Raw genomic sequence first — 26,194 nt, 5'->3', positions numbered from 1 at the left:
AGAACCCCAACACCACCACCATGGCGATCCTCGAGCCAGGGATTGTGAGAGATGCCTATATCCACTAGCTCTATTTTGTCTACTGCATGATTAGGCTGAATGCACGCTGCAGCAAAAATTAGTATTCATGCTGAGATAATTAGTAGCAATAGTGGTACTATTAATAATCATTGAAACACATGTATGATCACTATTCTGGATCATTTTGAAGACTCTTAAGTTAGGATATGCAAACTGAATAAATATCCATTAAGGAATAACTACATGATATATTCACAGTGACAATAGTCAATTTGTGCCCATATGAATCTCTTGAGGAGATCAATTAACAGTTCTGAACGCGGCAAATTAGTGGTTAACATTGAATGTTAAACTGTAAATAAATGAGTACAGCAAATAATTATAACCACATTATATATATTATCAATTATTAGGCACATTTGCAACAAACTCCCTACAAGTGAGCAATTGAGTCACAGGTACCGAGTCGAAAGTACATTTGATTTTAGTGATAAGAGATCACATGTGTACCTAAAAATAATGTAATAAACACAGATAATGTATATGATACAAAATATACATTTTGTTTCACGGTATAGGAAATGATTCTAGCACATTTTTGTAGCAGTTCACCACAGATTAGTTATACCAATAATCTACAGGTATATGACTGACTGATAACACCCTGTAATTAACAACTAGATACTAAATGAAGTGAGTTTGGACACATGCCCCGATTCAGAGCGCTCGCTCTGAATCAGGGCCGGTCTTTTTTTTTTTAGAACGGCCTCCTGGCCGCTCGCATAGCTGTCGGTGACCACCCACAGCTATAGCGAGCGGCCAGGAAGATGGTCGCGATGGTCAAGACCATCGCGACCATTGGGTTTGCGACGAGACCCTTGTGGTAGGGTCTCGTTGCTGCAAGCCCCAGAGAGATTTTGGTTCTAACAGAGTCGAAATCTCTCCCACTGACATCACTCGTGACACTCGTGATGTCAGTGGGTTCCCATGTGAACGCCTCCGTTTGGGCAGCCACTCCCCCGGCCCGCCCACCAAAGGGGGCGTGCTGTCACTCAACATCGACAGCACGCCCCCTTTGGTATGAGACCCGGAGCGAAGGATTGCCCGTCGCTATCCAGGTCTCGCGCATGCGCACGACGGAGCCGGCTCCATCGTGCGCATGCGCTCTGGGCCACCATCGACCCGGTTGCGAGCGCTCAGCGCTTGCGTCCGGGTCTGAATCAGGCCCACAGTCACATAGAACCTTTTGAGTCTCTCTGCAGGATTTTGAAACAGTTTGTCTAAACGTAACAAGATAGTAATACTATGACACATGAAATCACTGCAACATACAATCTTTAATCTCTAAAGGTGCATACACACACAATTTTTTTAAACGATTATCGATAACGATATCGTTTATCGTTCGATCGTTGAAAAAATCGTTCACTTTCTGAGTTAAAATGATGAACGATTATTGTTCATGCGCGTTCTTCACGTTTGTAGTTTGTAGTTCAGTCAGACTGACCAATTCAACGATTTTCAGTAAGGGAATATGCAAAAATCGTTTGTAGTTAAAAAAAATCGTTCATTACATTTAGTAAATGAACGATTTTAGTAAATGATTCTCATTCATTTTGAAAAAATTAACGAAAATCGTTTACTAAAATCGTTCATTTACTAAATCGTTGTGTGTGTAAGCAGCTTTAGGTATTGAATACACAAACCTCGCTACAAGTATTTTACATATAAGGTTTAAAATAGAAATAAAAATATTTCACCACATTTTTGGAATTTGTTTTATTTAAAAACTAACAAAAGTTATATTTTATGAATTTATAGAATGATGTGATAGGTGCTCCATACAACTATCCTTTTCTCTATACCAGATACAAAACTATAGAGGGTAGCACCCCTCCTATTCGCAATAAGGAAACTAGAAATAAATATTTTTGGAGGGTATATCACAGACTGGTGCGGTTGCTTTCTTCATCCCATTGTGAGAGAATGTAAGGCCCCCAGAGGAGAGAGCCGCTGGAGAAGTGGTGTCAGTAGGGGAAATCCAGGTTTCAGTGATGGCTAGAAGATTCAGGGAGTCAGAGATGAAAATGTCATGGGTGGGACCAGTTTGTTACAGACAGATCTGTCATTCCAGAGGGTACAGGAGAGAGAGACGGCGATAGTGTGGAGAGATGTAGATGAGATTATCAGGGTTGCTGTAGTGCAGGGGCTGAAGTTAATTTGGGGGACAAAAATTAAGAGAGTGTAGTGCAGGAGCAGGCACCTGAGCTAGGAGGGAAGCTGCAGGTGGAGGGCAAGGAGGGACTTTAGTGTGATGTGGATGGAGGTGCGATGGGAACACAGGGAGAGGAGGGAAGGAGCAGGGCCTAGTGGTAGGGTAGTAGGACCATGGTGTGAGAGAAGAGAATGAAAAAGGAGGAACAGGAGAGGTAGGTAAGGGAAGCAGAGGGGTGGAAGGGAGACAGAGGAGGTAGAGGATACTATGGGTTGAGGATAGAGGTGGGAACAGGGGGTGGAGTAAAGCATTATGTTGACCCTGAGGGCCTAATTCAGCAAGGAACACAGCTGCTAATATGCACGCAATTGATGCGTTCTGCACATGCGTATGCATCGCAGTACGTAATATCGTACTAGCTATTGCGATCGGGACTGTAATCGCAGAGGCTACGCAGACCCCTCACAGAGTGATGGACAGGAAGCACCGTATGTGGGTGGTAACGGGTGATGGTCAGGGAAACACAGGTGTGCCAGTGCATTCGCACGCCAATGCACGGACGTGCATAAATTAGCCCCTGCGATGCCATACGCAGTGTGAGGTCTCATAGCGTGCATGGAAGTTAGCAATTTCTGAGTAAGGTCAGGGCTTGTGCAAGTGTGCGTGAGGCTACGATGGTACTCGATTGTACCGAAGGTTTCGCTATTCTGCTAAACATTACAGATGTGTGTAAGGTAAAGTGGGCATCCTTATGTAGTGCTGAGTCTGCATTGCGATTGGAATGGATTAGCATACTATCGCAGTTGAACTGTGTGCATACACAATATTGCGATCCGTAGTGAATCAGGCCCTGAGTGAAGGGGTAGTTTGAAGAAAAGGTGGTTATGCTGTGGATAAGACAAATAGGGCTAGAAAATTTGGAAGTTGGAACGGAGGCTGTATGAGACGGTGCAGCAGGCTTGCTTCATGTACAGTAGGTGAAAGTACAGTGTTGGTAGATATGTATGTATAAACGACAGTAGTTAATTATTGAGCAGAATAGCTATTTATGGGTACAGAAATTAAATTCTAAAATAAACAATGTTAGAAGTGAGAAGATGTGAGGCTAGGTTAAAGAGCAATTGTAATTTAAACAGGACTTTCAAGGGTATAAAGGCAAGTTGATATTAGTAGAGAATACAGATAAGCAGTCTGATGTTTTTGAAAAACAATAAGCCAGTATGGAAGGCAGCCCAGTGGTAAGTTTTTGAAGTTTCCAAGCAAGGAGTTCAGTGTAGGGTGTCCAAGTTATGTTTGTTGGGAATCAGTATGATTTACCGCCGGCCGCATGGCAACAGCGGAAGCGTGGCAGTGAAGATCCCGACAGGTGAGCATTTTTTCTATTTACTAACCTCCCCCCCCGGACCCTCCCTTAGGGGTGTCTAACCCTAACCTCCCCCCCATTGCCTAACTCTAACCCCCCTCTAAGTGCCTAAACCTAACCCCTCCTTCCCCGAAGCAGAACCCTAAGCCTCCCAGGGGGGTGCCTAACCCTAATCTCCCCCCGGAGGTGCCTACTGCCTAACCACCCTTCCCATAGCCTAACCCTAACCTCCTAGTGGGGTGCATAGCCCTAAGTCCCCCCTGGGAGCCCCTAACCTAACCTTCCCCTCCCCCCCCACGGCTGTCCGCGCCCGGCTTACCTTCGATCGGTAAGCCAGGTGTCGGGCTCCCAGAGTAGGTCTAATAACAGACGTTGGGATTTCGACGCCGGTCATCAGACAGTTGCCGGGATTAGACAGTCGGGATGCCCGACGGTCGGCATTTAGACCATCGGCATCCCGACTGCATCCCGTTTGTTGTGGAGATTGTGCTAACTCAAATTTGTGCTTTCAAAGCAGTCCTTTTGAAGTAGAGAATCATGAATGGCAAAAGCAATGGCAATGCAGGTAGGATTTACAGTTGTGTAAAGTAAAAAATTTTCAACAGTGATTTGGTATATTGGGACAATTGCATAAAACCTTAATCCACACATCTGTTATCCCCCAAATATTTAACCAAAGGTGTAATAAAACCTAATGTACTGTACATAGTCTGTCTTTGGGTGACCTGTGTTGAAGACTTTCAGGCTAATTTGGTTTATAATTCATGAGCAATGTTTGTGATTCAGCCTGTGGTGGGATCTAAACAGGGTAATCTGTGCTTTGTCTTAATTCAATGTAGTGCATTTATTCCCAGTGATTTGGTAATACTGGAAGTTGTAAAATGTGTTCTAGATCAGCACTTGAATCACCTCAGACTCTGCTTGACTGCACAACATGATAATAGCACAAAACGTAAAAAGGTCATCTGTGATAACTGACTTTTTTTAACTCCAGTATCCGAGAATCATCTGGCTTTTTGGGATGTTTGTTGGCATCAATGCTGCTTTTGAATCCTGGATACAGGAATCCTCTTGGTGTCATCCATTCCTCTCTAGACTTTTCAGCATTGTTCTTCAAGTCTTGTTCAATGTTCACTGGACTCACAGTAGCTGATTGGTAGTCTTGAGAGTATGTGTATCTGTGGTTAGGTCTCTGTAAGGCACATTTAATGAAGAAACAAATTATAAACATGCAGATGTGTCCTCATTTACATAATGTTTTTGCGCTGTATGGGCGAGACAATTAGAACAACTTAGACACTCCCTCACTAGTATTGATGTGTACTTTTTCCTAAATTTTGCATCTTATTTGCATTATAGCTGCATATAAAATTGCTTGTAATATACATGGAACATTAGATTAGAGCTGTCACAAAGGAGCTGGTATAAAATGTGTACAAAGTCACAGATTAAGCATAACGATATGTGGCAGGAAACATGGCTCTGCCGCTCGTATCAGAATTCTGTATTTTGCCTTTTTTGCCCAAATATGCGACTTAGTCGCACACAGAAATACATGTAATGCTAATCCTAGTTGTCAGTGTACAGTACCCTTACAATGCACTTTTGCCACATTAGTGAAGCGACTAAAATGCAAATTTCATCCTTTATTAAATTGCTGAGATACTAAAGTCATGCGAAAAATTTATTTAAGGGGCTGTAAAGCTTGATAAATATTGTTGTGATGTACAAAACACTCTTCATGTGAGGCTGGGCAAAAAGACTCTCTAACTCATGAAACCTAGCAATGTAATTCTATATAACTAATGCAAAAATCTACAATCTATACAGGTTGAGTCTCCCATATCGAAAATGCTTGGGACCAGGGGTATTTTGGATAACGAAATATTCCGTATTTTGGAATAATTGCATACCATAATGAAATAACTTGGGAATGGGACCCAAATATACACACAGAAAGCATTTATGTGTTATATATATAGATGTGTCATCTTAGGCTGCTAAGCCAGGGCTGCATTTGCTAGAGTGCTTATATTTGAAGTGCTTAATTTAAAGTGAAACTAGAATTTTAAATTGAAGCTGGAGTTATTCAGGAGTTATTACTAACTATACCTCTACCTGGGAAAGACTGATGTGAATATTCATTTCTTATCATCCACAGGTAATCTAACTACTGCACCCAACATATCTTGCTGCTTGGTGTTTCTATTACACAGCCTTTAAAATTGCTAGGTAATCTAACTATAGAGTATTTCATATAGTTTTAAAATCTGTACCAAGGCAGGAAATTACTCTGTATCTGTGTTTGTGGGTTGTCCTCTCACCATTTGTTTATTTGCTTGCTGACCCTTTACTGTTTGGGGAGGGGTGGACACCTGGTTTCAGCCATACTTATTACTTACATCTTAGGCTGCATTTGCAAGAGTGCTTATATTTGAAGTGCTTAATTTAAAGTGTAACTAGAATTTTTAAATTGAAGCCGGAGTTATTCAGGAGTTATACAGGAGGAGAACAGAAGGAGAAACTAACAAATCAACTATTCCTGCTATTAAGGACTGTTTTAAAGTACCACCACACTTCCAACATGCCTATGGATTTTGCCTGTACCTGGATCCCCAAATGCTGCTCACATCCCTCCTGACCTCCTCATGCAATCTACTTATCCACTCCAACTATGCCATACCAAACGATGCAGCAAGTTGACCCCTCTAATGGACCTTGGTTGTGGCCCCCAAATCTTGAGGCTTGGTGAAATTTGGATCAACTCATTGTCCTTTCCTCTTAAGTTTAAACTAACCTTTCCATAAATGTTATATTACTGTCACCCTTGTATCCAGCCCATCTGTGTCACCCGTCTGTCTGCCCCCTCCCCTTAGAATATAAGCTCTCACGAGCAGGGCCCTCTTCCGTCATGTGCTTCTTCACTTGATTATACTTTAATATACAACAGTATCCCACCCTTGGTTGCCAACACCATGCTGCTTATCTAAGCGTTATGCAGCTATGTATTAATCATGTATCTGTCCTGCATTGTTTGTACTGTTAATAACTGTTTTCTTGTGTGCTCATTTGTTTATGTACATTGTAAGGCACTGCGGAACCCTTGTGGCGCCATATAAATAAAGGATAATAATAATAATAATAATATACACACCTTATACACACAGCCTGCAGGTAATTTTAAACATTATTTTCAATAATTTTGTGGCTCATGCAAAGTTTGCGTACATACATGAAATTCATTTATGTTTCATATACACCTTATACACACAGCCTGAAGGTAATTGTATACAATATTTTTAATAATTTGTGCCTTAGACAAAGTTTGCGTACATTGAATCATCAAAAATCAAAGGTTTCATTTTCTCAGTCAGGCCAAAATAATTCCGTATTTCTGAATATTTGGATATGGGAGTCTCAACCTGTACTAATATAATAAGAACGTTGTGTCTGTTTGTTCCAAGTTGGCACAAAAACTACTGGACTGATATTCATAAAAAACGCAACTTTATTTCAACTCGATCCGTCAAGTTAAAGCTGAGCAATAACAAAAACATGAGCTAATTAGAAGTACCTCAGCCATTTTCTGTTGTAAAATCCTATGTGCTAGTTCTATGGAATTGAATGTCTGAGTACTGTAGTTGTGAATAGCCATCCCATCCACAGGACTAATCTCCACATATTCCACTTTGGGTTTTCTCACTTTTATGCTCATCTGATGAACTTGCTTAACATTTTTCTGTAGGTAAAGACCAGAGTTATTAGAGATTACTGGGACTGGAAACACGCAGAAGATACAGTGGGTATCAAAATCTTTTGGGATAATGCTTGATATACACAATGTGATATTGAACTAGACAGATATTTCAGTGCGTGTGGCCTGAACACAATCACACAATGCCCTATAATAATCGGATCAAAATCAAATGGATCCAAGCCGCACAACATCAAACCCCTTCCTTTCAAATGTCTTGAACAAAATAACATTAAGGCCATTCAATATTGCTTCTTTATCTATTAAGTCAGCAAGTCACTGATGCTTTTGACTTGTACAAGACCAACATTTCCAGACATAACCAACAGATACGAGGGCTGATTGAAAAGTAATGAGACTGATTTTTTTATTCAGAATCAGATGACTCCACAGGATCTGATCATATTTCTTTTTCAAACTTCTCGTCCTTCACATTCAAAGCATTTTTTTACAGCGTTTCATTTTTTAGTGTTGCAGCCAGGGGCGGATTAGGAACTAAAAGTGGCCCTGGAAAAATTTCTGGAAGTGGCCTCATGAGGGTGGCACCAAATCAACTGTAGGCGGGATTAGTATATCACTGTACATTACCTGGAGACATTGGTTATAAAAGAGGTGAGGGCAAGAAAAGAGAAATGTTTTTTGGGGGTACTCTTATTTGTACGATGTCAGATAATGAAAAAGTTAGACATAGATAAAATACTGAGCAGTATAATGTAAAATTGTGTTTTGTGGGTCCCCATGACTGTCTCACACATCTAGGGGAAGATGGAAAATAATAGATATAACATCAAGTACTAATGTAGTCAGTGTATATACAATAATCACATATCAAAGTCCTGAAACAGTCAAATATATTCAGATAACAGCGGTGTTATAATACCCAAAATTAAGTTGCCCTGCAAGGCATAATTCTGAACACTGTAAAGAAAGAAGTGGTGTTTACTAATTGCGCCAAACTGGCAGCTTAGGTGGAGTGCCCCAAAAGGAGAGTATCTGTGTTCCCCAAAAAGTAAATTGAGAGCAGAAATGTTAAAGGTACACCACCCTAGCGCCAATAAAGAATCATGTCGAAAGTGATACTTATCTTAAATGTATCAATTATTTTTCCTTTTATCCTTTCGTCTTGAAGGATTGATATGAAAAGTCAAACCATGTAGAAAGAAGAAAATATAATCTAGTGCAGAATGGTCAAACAAAAATATGCACAATATTAAACAAATAGGTGACATAATAATCACCCTGCAAAACAGAATAATAGAAAACGTGTCTTCCAATAGGCCTCCTACCAGAATCCGGTCAAATAGATGCATCCAACAACTGAGATGTTTCTAACCCGGGTAACATCAGCTACTGATCCTCATCCATCTCACACAGGCTCTGGGAAAAAGGTCTAATGATGTCCCTCTGCCGCCAACGCGTTTCGACCAGTTCAAGGTCTTTATCAAGGCTGTGAGGGTCTACTAACTATGGGCTCCCTAAATACCCCCTTTTTTAGATTTCAATATTTATGTACAAGAGGGTAAATTGATGACGAGGAATTATACGAAACTGACAGATTCGGGAGCTTATTTGGAAACTACAAGTTGCCATCATCCAAATTGACTCGACTCAATTCCAAATAGCCAATTGTATAGACTTAAAAGAAATTGTACGGAAAATAATGTGTTTATTGAACAGGCTGGCACCATGATAGAACAATTTGAAGCCAGTGGTTATAAGTAAGAGAAGGTGCAAGCAGCAATGGAAAGGTGTATAAACCTGGATAGGGAGATTTTACTTACCCAAAATAGACCAGTCCGTGATGCTAAAGAAGGCTTTAATTTAGCATTTATAACTGATTATAATTCCCAACATAAGGTCATGGAACGGATTATAAATAAACATTGGTCCATTTTGAAAGCGGACCATGTTTTGAAACCTTTCCTTCCAGAAAAACCTAGGTTTATTTATAGGAGGGCGAGAAACATTAAAGACAAAATCATCAAAAGTGCACTGTCACCACCTAGAACAAGTGGGAGAGTTCTGACCAAAGGTTTCCACAGATGTGGATCATGTATTATGTGCAAATCAATAAAAGGGGAAAGGAAATGCATGGAAGTCACAATAAATGGTGTTGAGAAAAAAATTGAAGATTTCACCACATGTAATTCCAAAAATGTAATTTATTACATAGGGTGTAAATGTGATAAGTATTATATAGGGAGGACTTCGAGACCACTTAAAGTTAGATTAGCGGAGCACCTCCGCAATATCAAAAAAGGGCTGGTTACTCATGCTCTGTCATTTCATTTTAAAAGTGTACACAATAAAGAAGTGATGCAGATTAAGGAATTTGGAGTATTGAAGCAAGTTAAAGCCCATTGGAGGAATAATAATCTAACACAAGAGTTAGCTAAAACAGAGATGGAGCTTATATACTCCCTTAAAACATTGCAGCCGATTGGGATTAATAAAGATTTCAAATTGAAATGGTTTTTGAATTGAGTGGATTTTTAACATATATACCTTTTTTATATTAGTTTTTAATTATTGTTTTATCTTTTAACAGTAGTATGGAGTTCCATGCACTTTAATTATGAACATAACATCTATGGACTGCTAAAACTACTATTCCCAAAGTTCTTTTGTGTCTTATAATGTGGAGATCTGGCCTTTTTTGATATAATGGGAAATGGAGGAAAAAACTACAAATCCCAGACTCCTTTGGACATGAAGACGCAACTTCCATTTTTCGGAACTAAGGAGCCGCGATATGACTTCCGGTACGCGAGGACGGCATTATGTGAGACATGCCGCTGCTTCCGGGGGAGGGTTAGGATCTGACCTCCGTCGTAGAGAGGTCTTCCTATTGGCGGATGATTGCTTACTGATGGATATGGCATTACTACACGTGGACTTGTTTATATTAAGACCGGAAGTGGGACGCGCGTGGACTTCCGGTATGGACTCCCGGAATTTCGTGATACAGATTTATGATGTATGCCTTAAATTTTTATCGTTTGTGAAATAGGGCCAGTTCTCCGGCGACTATAGGGATAGTAGAGCGATCTAGACTTTTTGGATTCATGTTTATTATAATGTTTTGTTTTTTGCTTGTAATGAAGTTGGCTCCTCCCAGTAATTAAGTCCTTATTGAAGGGGGTATTTAGGGAGCCCATAGTTAGTAGACCCTCACAGCCTTGATAAAGACCTTGAACTGGTCGAAACACGTTGGCGGCAGAGGGACATCATTAGACCTTTTTCCCAGAGCCTGTGTGAGATGGATGAGGATCAGTAGCTGAGGTTACCCGGGTTAGAAACATCTCCTCAGTTGTTGGATGCATCTATTTGACCGGATTCTGGTAGGAGGCTAACTTCACCTGTGATATTGTACCTGTTGGTGGTTCTAAGGAGCCTTGATCTCATATTCTACTCACTTGGAGTGGATCAACAGTCCTTTTTTTATGAAATTATTATTTGTGATGTACATTAAACGTGTTATACATAAATTTTGGTTTTAATTAGCCTATTTTGGAAGACACGTTTTCTATTATTCTGTTTTGCAGGGTGATTATTATGTCACCTATTTGTTTAATTAATATTGTGCATATTTTTGTTTGACCATCTGCATTAGATTATATTTTCTTCTTTCTACATTTTTTGACTTTTCATATCAATCCTTCAAGACGAAAGGATAAAAGGAAAAATAATTGATACATTTAAGATAAGTATCACTTTCGACATGATTCTTTATTGGCGCTAGGGTGGTGTACCTTTAACATTTCTGCTCATAATTCTGAACACTATCTGTATATAATGCATGTGAATGGTACATTCATGCAGCTCATGTAAATATAAATGAATTGAGACGATAATAAAATATGCAGGGCAGGAGAGTCAAAAAGTAAACAGTCCAGTGAAGAAACTATATTGCATTAGTAGAAGTGAATATTCAAACATCATAACACTCCTTTGGTAGTTCATATACTGAAGTCCCAGGAATAAAGAGACCAACGTATTAGTGTGTAACACAACAGGAGTGTAATCATGGCATTAATAATATACAGTACATCTGTCAGTTTGTACATTCAGGTGCCAGCAGCCAGCTGAGTAATGTATAATATGCAGATAGCTCTGCTAGTGATTTTATGGTGAGTTGAGAGGGAGATAAAAAAAACCCCAATAATGTAGTGTTCCTCTGACATCTCTTACCTTCAACACTGTGTGCAAAGCAGTGATCAGAAGCAGCATGGAGGGGCTGTCACAAGACGCTGCCCTAGAGGAGGAAAATCACACTTCTGCTGGTCGTATGTGTTAGCCAGTGAGGTCTCTGTACTAAGTATCCTGTAGTTATCTTTAAGTCCCCCAGGGCTTTTTGTGAGTTGTGTGTTGCTGATGGGTGTCCCTTCAATGCCAAAAGTACCAGTAACATGGGTATGGCTTAAAATAGTGTTTAAGAAGGGGAACAAGGGTTATGTATGTGTGTGTGTGGAGGGGGGGGGAACACAGGTATAATTTTGGTTATGTAGGAGACCCCAGAATTTTGGATCCCCAGTCTGCTAAACCTCTTGGTGTACAGCCTCTGTAATCAGCAGAGATGCTGCTGCACTGGAGGGCCTATCAGTGTCAAGGAACACTCATTATAAATTACAGATATGAGCTTCCTCCCTGTTGGCTGCCACTTGTTTCAGGGAGGGAAGGGGAGCAAATGTCACCATGCTGGGCCATTTTGGAGGCAGTGGCAGAGGAGGTGGGGGACAAACTGTCCGGATCAGCCATGAGCTGATTTGTGTAACTACAGCAGTAAGTTGGTTGGTACCCGGGGAGGGGCCAGGCACCAGGAAAACATATCTCTAGGGCCGGTTATTGATAAACTAGAGCCGCCCCAGCTCACACCATGCTGCCAGGCTTAATAGAAGATCAGCCCCCTGAGCCCTGGCTTGGAGGCTACCAATCACAGAGACCCGACTGATGCCTTGGATAGTAATGTGTGTGGAAGAGATGAGAGGTCCGGGGTGATGGAGGTAGGAGCCGGCTTACCTGTAGCGTGTACCATCTGTGCCCCCTGGTGGGCAGTTAATCACACTGCCCGGCATGGTGTAGTAAGATTGTGGGCGTGGCTAGTTCCTCAGGTGGGAGGGGCCAGCCACCAGAAAGCAGCTTATGTTGGGGATCGGGACTGCCTACTAATAAACAGGTAATGTGACGGCCCCAATCTGCTCTGGCCGGAACAAACGGCCCCATGAGCCATCGGCCCACCGGGAATATTCCCGCAAAAGTCTGTGGCCAATCCGCCCCTGGTTGCAGCTGTGACATTTTTCATTTCATTATCTGTTGAAAACTTCTTTCCGCACAGTTGTTTTTTCGTGGTTGGCAATACCCAGAAATCACAGGGCGCTAAGTCTGAGCTATATGGAGGATGTTCCAGTACTGTCCCATTAATTTCAGTCAGTGCTGCCAATGCAACAGCAGCAACATGTGGTCGGGCATTGTGTTGGAGCAAAGACCACTGTTTCTTCAGCAAATGTGGTATTTTCTTCCTCATGGCTCCAAGCAAATGGGTTTTCAGGACATTTGCATAGTAGTCACCATTAATTGTCTGTCCACGGGGAACCCAGTGCTGTAGGATCAAACCATGTGCATCAAAGAACAGCAGAAGCGTGACTTTACACGCCAAAGGAATCACTAAGATTTTTTTTTGGGTGGATGCGAATGTGCGTGTTTCCATACACTGGACTGTTTGGATTCCGGATCATAATTATGAATCCACGATTCGGGTATCCTCTCCAACTTCCGAACAGTGTTCTTGCACGATTCAACTTGTTGTCACATCTGCTCTTCTGTGAGATTTCTTGGTACCCACCTGGCACACACGCGATGCATTTTCAGTTCCTTTGTCACACTATGCTGAACCTGTTCGAATGAGATGCCAAAGTTTGGGTAAAGTTAACCTTCTGTCATTTTGTAACATCTCCGCAGCTTGGGCAATGTTGACATCTGTAACCACGGTTGATGATCTCCCAGAACACTCTTCGTCAGTCATTCACATATTACCTTCTTTGAAGTGCTTCCACCACCAAAATACGCATGGCTAATTGTTTCTCCACACTAAACATTTCATGAGTTTCATTTCTGCTTTTTCCAAGATTAACACAAAATTCAATCATACATTTCTGACGCAATCTCACAGACATGTCTACCTCATCCGCCATGACCAAATGTACAATGATCTTCCGCTCGCTGTAACCAAACAAAGAAGACCACGGCAGTCCAACCACAGGTTCAGACACATTGATGTATGAGCTTCACAATAACCACCATAGCGTTACCACTTCTACATATGGGACAGAAAAACAGAGACAATCTCATTACTTTTCAGTCAGCCCTCATAGATATAAGATTAATTCAAATGGCTGCCAGCCCCATCATTCTAGTTCTATTCTCTGTAATAATGGATCACTCTCCTTAGAAGTTCAGCTCTGCTAAAATGTCCTGTGCCCAGCTCTGCTAAAATGTCCTGTGCCCTGACTGAACTGCTGTAGCATCTAATGATAAGACCACAGTACAAGCATTAGACTAACTACTTATGTCAGTGAGAACCAAATTAGTACAGTGCCAGAAATGAACTCTACCTGAATGTAGTTTTTGTCCTTGTGTCTCATGCTCATCCCGCACTTCCAATCAAAGTATTGTCCATTGAAGTTGTCTAGTGGGCTGTGCAAGTGACATCTCTTCACTTCCTTTTCTGAAATAACCCATTTTTTATTGAACGAGTTCTCTTTCCCGGCTAACAAATCTCCATGGTTAAGCGGAAGTCCAAACTCACGACTCAGAAGATGTATCATTTCTACTGACGGCAGCAAGTCGCTATGGATGATGTCTCGTAATTTTTTGGCACTGCAGATATAGTCTAACCTAAAAGAATAATTTAATTTATATACACACACCGTAAAAATAATTACAGATGTGTCCTCATACATTATTGCCCAAGTTACGGCAAATATACCTTCTCGGTGCGCCAACTCCTGGGAGACTTGGCCGCTCCAAGCACCGTTCTCGGTTACAATGTGCGTCGTTTTTGCATAAATTAAACTGGTGGGGTCAAAACTACTTTGCTAGCTTGCCCTTAACAATATGATGTGCACATTTGTATATGTGTGCGATAGAGTATGAATCTGTGTAGGAATTGCTGACACAGCGGCTGCAGATTTTTCTCACGCCAAGTCCCATTGTGCTTCATCTGCGACAATGAAGGGAATTCAATATGAAACGTAAACTTCGCTGTCGAAGTTTACGTTTCATATCGGAGCTTTTACCTGGGATAAAGTATCGGGCGCGCGCCCGCTTATCCCCATATTCAATATGAAACTAGCGAAAACGGGAGCCTGTGAAGTGGGATTTGCGTAAAGTTACGAAATTTTCCTTAAAAAAATTGTAGGACCCCCCTAAAGTTGTAAAAACATGGGGGATCACTATGGGTCCCCCCGTTTTTGACTGAAAATGAAAGTTGGGGATTTAAACAGCTGCGGCAGGTGCTTTTTTCCCGACATTGAAGAAGTGATGCAGAAGAGCACTTAGGTTATTTTTTTCGTTTTTTTAAGTGGTCCCATCAAATTTGGGGTACATGAAAATGGGTACTAGCATATTTTGATGTCCCTAAAGTAAGTTTTTAAAAATTCTGCATTTGTGCACCTGCCGCTATTAATCTATTCTAGAATACACCTGCCGCATATTTGCAGAATAGCCCTGAACCTATTTCCCTATTGTTAAACAATTTTTTCCCATTTTTTTTTTTCACCCCAATTTTTAAATTAATTTTTTGGGGTGTCCCTATTTTTTGTAAAAACTTTTTTTGACACAGTTCTTTTTTAAATGTCATTCCCAGGGGTGCAGGCTATTTTTTTTAAGCCTGCACCCCTAAACCCCAATTCTGCACTTTTTTTCGACACCTATTCAATGGTGAAAAGTTATCCCCGGTTTTTATCAAAGACTTTTCGAACCTGCGAAAAGTCTTTGACATTGAATACAGTGTAAAAGTAAAACCTGCGATAATGACGTCATATGTGCGATATTAACGCAAAAACTGAGTTTTCGCTCCCATATTGAATACCCCTGTATGTGTGCTTAAAGTCGCAGCCCAGCATCTCTAGTACACTGTGAGTGGTGTTTGTCTGCGATGCAAAATGTAAAGAACACTATGCTATGCTACTCCTCCCAGAGCGTCTCAGTCGCTCTGGCCATCTCACGCCCTGTGACTTATAGATGCTAGGTGTATGAGGAAACATCTGTACAGGAGATATTGACTCAGACAGGATTCTGTAGACAGAAGTTAGCTATGTATGTTTGTGTGTGTGTACAAGATGATGCTTACCTTGCATGCGTACAGAAGTTAGTTGAGGCTCACTGTGTATGTGAATAGACAAGTTAGTGGCAACTAACTGTGTGTGGAAAGAATCTGGCTGCAGTTTGCTCTCTCAGTGGACAGAAGTTGGCTGCATGTGTGGGAAGATGAATTCTCTCTGTGACAGTAGGATAATCTGAGTGAACCGATTCCTGCTGCTTTATTATTTTTTAAAATGCAGCCATATAATATCAACAGAGATTTATCTACCTGGACAAAGCCTGAAAACACAGCTGAGGAACCATATCCCTGACGTAGAGAAGTGGCTGATTCAAAAAGGAAGAGAGAGGCTTATACAGATTGATGTGATACACCAAACATCCAAGGTCCTTGTATAAGCGCTCATGAAAAGCCAGTTCTGAGTTGTACAGAATCTCTAACTTCCCTTGGTCTCCGGATAGCCTGTAACAAAGCAAAAAGAAATAAATTCAATTCTTCAAATCTTTATACCGCTCTGTGGCACTGTACAAATCTGTACATACTTCACATCTGTTTCCGTAACTGTGCATTCACTGAGCACCAATTTACAGGTACAACTCAGCATTCACTACACACCAGATGACAGATGCATACTGTATAAGTCATTTACACTACATCTACTGTACTTAAAATATATATTACATTGAAATTCTACATAATGTGTACCTGATTGGTATGGTTTCCCACAGCTCCTTAATAGCTTCATGCTTCAGTCCTTCTAAAATAAAGAGATGAATCGCTCCATCCATAATATGAATTCCAGTTATAATATTCAGGGAAGTATCATCTTTCTGATCATTTGATAAAGCAACTTTGGAGAGAGCATCCAAAGTGATATTCACTGGGTTAGGATCCAGGCCGAGAGCTCTTGAGTTGATTTCTGTAATCTTTACAATAACATCATGAAACAATTGTTTGTTCTTATAATCAAAGATGTAGACAATGCGCCCGAAGGTACAATCGGGAGATTCAGCCTGTGGTGGAAGTGGCACTGCCAGGTCTACTCTTATTTTTAGTTGTGATTGGGCATCTAAATAATGTCCTCCTGGGAGGGATGAATCCTGGGGACCGTCCACTGACCCGATTACTCCAACTATTTTGCCATTTTTGCTATCAGAGTGATACCCAGTAGGATCTGGTCTCTCACAGCTGTAAATTGGAACACAAACATTTAAGTACGTTGCACCATAGGCCAGTTCGGACAAGCTCATCTTTGCAATCCCATAAGGATCCCACAATCTGTCTCGTTCTGTGAAGGGATTGTGAACAGTACATTTAGAAGTCACAAGACCAACATTACTTAGTTTTTCATCTTCAGGCTGCATGCCAAAAAGTGATGGCTTACTGACAACCTCTTCTGTTTTCTGATCACGATCATGTACCTCAATCTCTATAGGAGGGCCAAGGAGAAACTCACGTAGCTTGCCGGGACTTAGGTTTCCTGCAAAAACAACATTGACATCCCTGAAGAAAACATGAGTTCCATGCGTCTGTTCATGCGTCTGGTGACTCGGCTGATCCTGGAATCTGTATCCGCAGTACACTGGCACGCATTTCTCCTGCAATACAAGCAGATATTTCACACTTATTATTGTAGACACTACACTACGTAATATGGCTCACGGAACAGTGTGTTGATGCACTTTCCTCAGCTACTGACCCAGTTTTACTACCATACTCTCTGAAAATATATAGGAATTAATACATCCTCAAGTGCAAAAATAATTATACTTAAAGTTAATAAAAATAGATACAGTAACCAATGCTGTAGAAGATAATGTCCCTTTTTCAAAGCCCATATACAGATTGTCTGCATTATACACTGTAGGTAATGCTGACTACACTTTCCATCCTTTCATTTCTTAATAGATCCCTGGTCTGCAGTCTGTGATCAGTAAATGCTCTTTTAAATGAGGTCATGCAATATATAAAAAGTAGTGATCTGCTGAAAGGAAGAAGTATACCTTACTAATTCTAAAGGCCACAAAACAGGATACAGTACTGTAGCTTCACCACTCCACGGAACCACCCAGTCAAGCCCCTACATCAGTGTTGGCTAACCTTGACACTCCAGCTGTTATGGAACTACATAACCCAGCATGCACTGCTACAGTTTTGCTATTAGGGCATGCTAAAACTGTGGCAGGGCATGCTGGGATATATAGTTCCACAACAGCTGGAGTGTCAAGGTTAGCCAACACTGCCCTAAATAGTCCATATAACACTGTGGTCTGCCTAAAGCCCAATGATGAAAACAATTGGAGTTTTTGAGGCATCCCAGGATTTGAAGGCCTATCATGCTATCAAAAGAAGTCCAAGAAAAATGAGGAAGACGCCAAGAGGTTTGTACCCAGATCTGCAACCTAATGAGAGATAGAGTCTCCCAAATAACCCTTATGGGTAATCTAGAGCAATTAATACTCTCCGAGGGCTGATAGGATACTTAATGGTGAACTTTGGAAATTTCACAGTATAAATACAAATGTGTCTATGACACTATGCAAAAGATGGAACCAAATCCCTTTGTTGTGAGCAAACAATGTTTAGGAATGTCACACCTAAAGCAGATGATAATTCATAATTTTTATTAATTAAATAGGAAAGAAATGCAAGCAAAAATGGTCCATCTTATGGGCGTGTTATGGAAGTGTTGCGGGCATGTCAGTGAAAGCGACTATGTACACAAACGCACAGTCGCAGACATAGGAGGCTATAGTCAGATGCCACAGGGCAAGTGTAAATTTCGATGGTGCGACCAAAGGTGATATCTAAGGACACATCAATCGGTATTACTACGTGCACAACGCTGATAGTGGGCACAGATTCCTTACACATTCGGCCACACGGATGTACACAAAGGATTTGCATAAAGTCACAGACAGGCGACCGCCAATAGACACTGCTGTGTGCAACTCAGAATCTGGTCCATATTGTCATAGAGACAAGTTGTAAAGTATGCAGATGTCTTCACTATAGCAGGCAATGTGATAACAAATAAAAGGAAGATCATAAACAAAAAAAGGGAAACATTTTAAATAAAAAAAATAAAAATTTCAATTAATAATAAAACACAAATAAAAAAAAAAAAAAAAATTTCAATATCACATGATAAAAAAGATGATATAACATAATGATAAAAATAAAGCATAGAAACTAACAAGTTTTGCAACACATTCCACTACCACCTTGTCTCAGACACTCTCCAATATTACCATCACAAGTCATTATAATATAACAGGCACAGACAGATCTTATACAGTTACTTCGATCATTTTAAATGCTTGAAAGGAAACCTATATACAGTCAGGCACATAAATATTGGGACATTGACAGAATTTTCATATTTTGGCCTCTATTCACCACCACAATGGCTTTGAAATGAAACAAACAAGATGTGATTTAACTGCAGACTTTCAGATTTAATTTGAGGGTAATTACATCCAAATCATGTGAACGGTATAGGAATTACAACGGTTTCTATATGTGCCTCCCACTTTTTAAGGGGCCAAAAGTAATGGGACAAACTAAACAATCCTAAATCTAACTTTCACTTTTAATACTTTGTTGCAAATCCTTTGCAGGCAATTACAGCCTGAAGTCTGGAACGCATAGACATCACCAGACACTGGGTTTCATCCCTGATGATGCTCTGCCAGGCCTCTACTGCAAATATCTTCAGTTCCTGCTTGTTCTTGGGGCATTTTCCCTTCAGTTCTGTCTTCATCAAGTGAAATGCATGCTCAATCGGATTCAGGTCAGGGGATTGATTTGGCCATTGCATAACATTCCACTTTTTAGCCTTAAAAAACTCTTTGGTTGCTTTTGCAGTATGCTTCGGGTCATTGTCCATCTGCACTGTGAAGCGCCGTCCAATGAGTTCTGAAGCATTTGACTGAATATGAGCATATAATTTTGCCCGAAACACTTCAGAATTCATTCTGCTGCTTTTGTCAGCAGTCACATCATCAATAAATACAAGGGAACCAGTTCCATTGGCAGCCATACATGCCCACGCCATGACACTACCACCACCATGCTTCACTGATGAGGTGGTATGTTTTTGATCTCCATATTCTTCTCTTCCCATCACTCTGGTACAAGTTGATCTCTGTATCATCTGTCCATAGGATGTTGTTCCAGAACTGTAATGGCTTTTTTAGATGTTGTTTGGCAAACTCTAATCTGGTCTTCCTGTTTTTGTGGCTAACCAATGGTTTACATCTTGTGGTGAACCCTCTATATTCACTCTTGTGAAGTCTTCTCTTGATTGTTGACTTTGACACATATACACCTACCTCCTGGAGAGTGTTCTTCTTCAACTGTTGTGAAGGGGTTTTTCTTCACCAGGGAAATAATTCTTCTGTCATCTAACATAGTTGTTTTCCATTGTCTTCTGGGTCTTTTGGTGTTGCTGAGCTCTCCGGTGCATTCTTTCTTTTTAAGAATGTTCCAAACAGTTGATTTGGCTACACCTAATGTTTTTGCTATCTCTCTGATGGGTTTGTTTTGATTTTTCAGCCTAATGATGGCTTGCTTCACTGACAGCTCTTTGGATCTCATATTGAGAGTCGACAGCAACTGATTCCAAATGCAAATGTCACACCTAGAATCAACTCCAGACCTTTTACCTGCTTAATTGATAATGAAATAACGAGGGAATAGCCCACACCTGTCCATGAAATAGCTTTTGAGTTGATAGTCCCATTACTTTTGGCCCCTTAAAAAATGGGAGGCACATATAGAAACCGTTGTCATTCCTACATCGTTCACCTGATTTTGATTAAATTACCCTCTAATTAAATCTGAAAGTCTGCAGTTAAAGCACATCTTGTTTGTTTCATTTCAAAGCCATTGTGGTGGTAAATAGAGACCAAAATATAAAAATTCTGTCAATGTCCCAATATTTATGCACCTGACTGTATATATATATATATTGTGACACAGTCGGGATAGGGGGTCTCTCTCCTGGGTAGATGGACTCCCTCTTTACACACACAGCAGCCAGAGAAACAGGACACAATTCTGGGGTTCTCGTGCAAGCTGGTCGGAGCCAGTCTTTATTGTACAGGACATATAAATAAAACAAAACATAAACAAAATCCTAGCCCATCTGGGCTCTAACTAGACAGTAGGTTCCTTACTATCAGAAGACTACATAAGTTCACGTCCACAGTACTTACAGGTTGTATCAAACAGTGTCTCAGAGCAAGCTAGCCTGTGGACCTGCTCTCCCAGGTATGAGACACTCAGCCACAACTAAAACCCAGTTTATAACAGCCATTTCCAGGAATCTAGGACACACATGGTAGCCATACCAAACTTATCCAGTGCTTCTATCACAATATATATATATATATATATATATATATGTATATCCTGCACTCACATCTCAAACTATGCAACAAGGGGTGCTCCCCAAGATAATTTCAAGATCCAATATTTATCCTTCTAATATCCAATATTCTTGGAAGGAGGCACTCACCACTCCAATTTAATATATCATGTCATTGCGGGCAGGGAGTTATATTGTATGTGCCCCCGGTGTCCCGCATGTTTTTCCTGGTCCGCAGTGACTGGGGTTTGATCTACTTATGTCACACTGGGTGACAACATGTTACATTATAACATTAACTAGACATCATCTCCAGTCTTGAGAAATGTTGACAGTTTGTAGTATATGGCGGATTACAGCCACTATGTATTTATTCAATAAATTACATGACATATTAAATTGGAGTGGTGGGTGATATATATATATATTCAGACATACAAACATTCCATATTACCTGTAAAACACTGATTGGAGTTGGTGTTGTGGGGAGCGATGTAGCGGATATGATGCGAATAACCATTGGATTGAGATCCTGCCTCTGTTGCTCTGACAATAGTGGGGAGTTTATGGCCATTGTCATATAACAGTCCAATATTTTATCCGAGCACTTATGTAAACGACCCGTAACTGATATATCTCCTAAAATGATAAAAAAACAAAACACTGAGCAACTTTTAATGATATCACAATGTCTGCTAAACTGATCTTCATACTGGCACCTACAGTGTTGCATAGGTTGAAATATGGAGTGTGCTACCTCCATGAATGCCTCTTACTTGAAGAAGGGAATGGCCATACTAGATACCTGGTGGATCAGGTTAATTTTGCCATCTGAAACGTTGAGATATAGGATGTTGCTGAACAGTTACATAAGACAATGAGCTATACAGGTGACCCCTTCTCCGTATAAATACAAGCCAGGACTACACTAAACTCCCATAAATGGAGTTCATATGTAATGTACAGAAAAAACAATATGTGTTAACACTTACACTCGTTATCTAGTGTGTACCCAGCTTTAGTTATGTTAATCAGTATATTAAGGTGTATTCTACTAGTGTAGAATTAAATTAATTGGTTTAAAATCTAAGCATTACAAAATTAGACTTTTTAAAAAATAAAAATAAAGATGAATAGATATAACACCTGGCAGACCAATATCAACTCTTCCACAATATTTCTACAGATTTACATAAACCGATTCTAGCTACTATATAAAAGCGAAAAATTGTCTTTCTGTCTTTCTATACAAATCCACAGTTTACAAGCCACGATCGTGAAATTTTACATAAGAGCGTATTAAAACACGGCGGAGGCAACTAAAAAAATTTGAAAACGAAATTAATTACTGTTAATTTTTAAGTAATGAAAAACCACAATTTTTGCATAGCATTCGCCCTCTACAGGTCAAGTACGGGTTTACAAAAGGATTTAGCTTATCTACTATCTTTTATTTTCTATCTTCTCTACTAAATCGAAAATTAATTACTGTTACTTTTTAATGAATTAAAAAACAAAATTTTTGCATGGCATTTGCCCTCTACAGGTCAGGTACAGAATTACAAAAGGATTTAGCTTATCCTCTATATTTTCTTTTCTATCTTCTCTACTATATCAAAGCGGAAAATTTGTCCTTCTGTACTTATGTCTTTCTATACAAATCCACAGTTTACAAGTGAAGATTAATTTAAAACCACAATTTTTGCTGGAAGCTCATTGTGGGGCCTCACGGCATATGGGTAGGGCCTCGGAGCAAGCATTTTGTGTTGTCATGTTTTGTCATGTTCTTAATGTTTATTATCGAAGAGAGCGTTAGCAGGCTTTGCCAGCATTCTCAGCTCTCTGACTATACCAAATTACGCAACAACATATACTTCTTTCTTCCAACTGTCTCAAAATGATGACTTTGCAAGGACCCTGCTGTACTGTGAGCTTCCAAAATATTACACATGGAATGCTTCTCCCAAAGTTTTACTGCACAGAAAACAGGGAGTCGCTGTAGATGGTCATCCTGGTTTCAGGGCAACAGAAGCTTTTGGCCGTGTTTACACTGTACATCCTACAAATTTGGAATGCTTCTATCTCCGAAGTTTGCTTTACACCGTTACAGGTCCTACTTCCTTCGAAGACCTTAGGACTGTTGATGGGGACATTTTTTCACACTTTTCGTGAGGCTTGCCTAAGGAGAGGTTGGTTGGAGGATGATGTATAAACAAACATTCTTAAAATCCCAGGCAACGCCGGGTACTCCAGCTAGTTATGCAATAAAAAAGCCTCCAAAAATGATCCTGATAGTGACATTTTTTCTGACTCATACTTAGTATAATATTAGTTTTAATCAATTTAAACATCAGTGGAATACTATCTCCTAAGAAGAGATACAAGCTTTGGCATAAAGGTGGCAGATAATAATGTGCCAGCCTCAATTTTTGCTAATAAACTGTCTGATTGCAAAAACTTGACTGATACAGCCGGTTATGCAACGAATACTATCAATCATCGCTGCTTCTAATTGTGATCTCATATAGCATGAGCAGGAGTGCAGAGGTCACTGGAACATGTTTTCAGCAATAAGATGAAATGCAAACTGCTAATTGTTCTGCTCCAAAAGGTCTGAAGAGGTGGTTTATATCTTCTTGATGATGATAATGAAAGTGACACTATTCTATATTTTTTAACATACACAATTCTCTCTTACATAGGTTTCAGTTGATTTTGTGCAAGGATGAGCAGACCACAAGTTTAGCTACTACTATGGGAAGCAGATAGGCAAAACCCACCCCTGACCACAACCAAATGTAATCTTGTAGTCATCAACATTTGATATATTAGTGATATGCATTATCATGCTCCAGGTTAGCAAATCTAACAATTATTTTGTTTTATCTGTGTGTTTAAGATGATTATTTATACTGCATATAGATGAAAGGGCTTTACTTGAGACTCTTAGAGGGAAAATCAATTAGCTAATGCATCGCAGCAGTTCCAGCCAGGGAAATTTTGAGAGTTTCAGCCTGCAGCAGATAGAGGTGCGAGGAATGAGTGAGATTTCTGTAGGACAGTGATTCCCAACCTCGGTCCTCAAGGCATACTAACAGTCCTGGTTTTAGTGATATCCATGCTAAAGCACAGATGGTTTAATCAAAATAACTGAGGTGCTAATTAAGTCGCCTGTGCTCAAGTATAGCTATCCTTAAAACCTGGACTGTTAGTGTGCCTTGAGGACCGTGGTTGGGAACCGCTGTCGTAGGGTAATGGCCGGAAATCTGCACAAGTGAATCTGCACCTTCGTGTAATTGGCACAATTGCTAAGCACAACAAAAACTGCCATGTGCCTCTAGCTACGCCATACATACATAGAGGACTATAGGCCTGAGTCAGCTGCAGATGCAGTTGAATATTTCACGCAGATTCCCGACGTTCATGAATCTGAGCATGCGCTGGACCTGTACTGCGCATATGCAGTACGGGTCTGCGATATCACTCGCAGTTCGGCAGCAGACTGTCGGTGATTGACAGTCTGCTGCCGTTTCCGGACATGGAGGGGACTGTGATGACCTCAGTTTCCCAAAACGGAAGTGTGTCGCCGCTGTTGTGGAAAAGTGACAAGGCCAGGATCTCCATCGTGACGCACTTCCCTCTTACCTCTCTATCACTGCATCCTACCCTCACCCACCTCCTCCTGACCTCTCTATGCCCAACCTCACCCACCTCCTCCTGACCTCTCTCTATGCCCTAACCTCACCCACTTCCTCCTGACCTCTCTCTCTCTCTCTGTGCCCTAACCTCACCTACCTGTATCCTATTTATTCAAAACATGCAGAAGAATGCAGGCACTCTCCGCCTACTTTTATGACATCACAAGTTGGACAGAAGTTGGCTGATCTGATAAAAAAAAGTTGGCAGGTTGGCTGGTTGGATGAAACGGTTAGATGTGCGGGGAAGCATTTTAGTTGGACAGACAAGTTGGGCGGCTGGTCAATTGGATGGTTGGAGGAAAGTTGGTCTGATGTGTGGCCAGCTTTACAGTCCTGATGTTGAATTTTCCCGGCAATATCCACCTCGATGGGAAACATAAACAAAGATCGTGCAATAGTGTATTAACCCCAATATAGATCAAAACAATGTGGATCCTAGGGGAGGGATGATTCCTCATCCACCGCTACCCTAATAGTGATGATCTTCACACCCCCCTCCAGGTGCTACACTCACAGAAAACATTTTTATGACAGGTACCTCAAATAATATAATGCGAGGTTCTAATCAATTCCATCATATTGTCATGAAAATTCATCAGCATTGAAAATCTCCGGATGGACTTTTAATACTTAATAAGGGACGTATTTATTTTAGCACCTGTATGATTGCTCACATTTGGTTAGAATGTGTATTTGTTGGTAGTAGTGATGGAACTACTGTGCATAGTCATGTAGGGATGCTTAAGGGCGCAAGTATAGGTGTTTCATCTACTATATTCATTCAAAGAAGCTGGCCGAAATCTATAAATACTGTAAAGACAATAGAAGCTACTATTCCAGGAATACTGTACAGGAAACGGTGATGGAGCTGGGTTCACTCTAAGGAAAATGGAAAAAAGGGGAGAGGGGTTTTTGGCTGACAATGCAACCCTGGGTGAACTTGTACTTCATTGGTCTATTTGCAACTTCTGCTGATTCTAAAATGATTTATAAACTTGAATTTTCTGCTTGCAGTATTTCACATTTATGTTAAAAACAAGCATCCACAGACAGGATAGGAGGTCGTTCTTTCAATCCCAGGACAGTTCGGCAATAATACCTACAAAGATGCAGTGGCTGTAGATACTGCATCCATCTCTGGATCAGGCCCATAGTGTAATACTGGCAGAACATGAGATGTGAATGGCCAGGTGATAATGCACTCAAATCTAAACTGGCGTCAACACGCCCTCAAAGGTTTCTTTCAGTCCTGTATCAATCTGTGGGGTCTATTTACTAAGCAGTGTTAGGAGACAGAGTGAAAAGTGATAAGGTACCAGCCAATCAGCTCCCAACTGTCATCTCACAGGCTGTGTTTGAAAAATGACAGTTGGGAGCTGATTGGCCGGCACCTTATCACTTTTCACTCTGTCTCCTAACACTGCTTAGTAAATAGACCCCTGTGTGTTGTCA

At 40.6% G+C, this 26,194-nt stretch overlaps 1 protein-coding gene across 1 annotated transcript in view; it reads right to left on the bottom strand.

The window, feature by feature from the left end:
* CFAP92 (cilia and flagella associated protein 92 (putative)) overlaps positions 1 to 26,194 on the bottom strand; it is a 137,061-nt gene that overhangs the window by 22,874 nt on the left and 87,993 nt on the right. Inside the window, exons 10-15 of the mRNA XM_088482487.1 lie at positions 21,499 to 21,683; positions 16,379 to 17,271; positions 15,944 to 16,135; positions 13,965 to 14,247; positions 7,174 to 7,338; positions 4,579 to 4,791 (exon numbers count right to left, since the gene is read on the bottom strand). Coding sequence (XP_088338613.1) covers positions 4,579 to 4,791; positions 7,174 to 7,338; positions 13,965 to 14,247; positions 15,944 to 16,135; positions 16,379 to 17,271; positions 21,499 to 21,683 — 1,931 coding nt within the window. The remainder of the gene's footprint in view (positions 1 to 4,578; positions 4,792 to 7,173; positions 7,339 to 13,964; positions 14,248 to 15,943; positions 16,136 to 16,378; positions 17,272 to 21,498; positions 21,684 to 26,194) is intronic.

Source organism: Taudactylus pleione, unplaced genomic scaffold (assembly GCF_031769625.1).
Source record: "Taudactylus pleione unplaced genomic scaffold, aTauple2 ptg000289l, whole genome shotgun sequence".
Classification (NCBI taxonomy): domain Eukaryota; kingdom Metazoa; phylum Chordata; class Amphibia; order Anura; family Myobatrachidae; genus Taudactylus; species Taudactylus pleione.
This window is presented reverse-complemented; position numbering and strand designations above follow the sequence as displayed.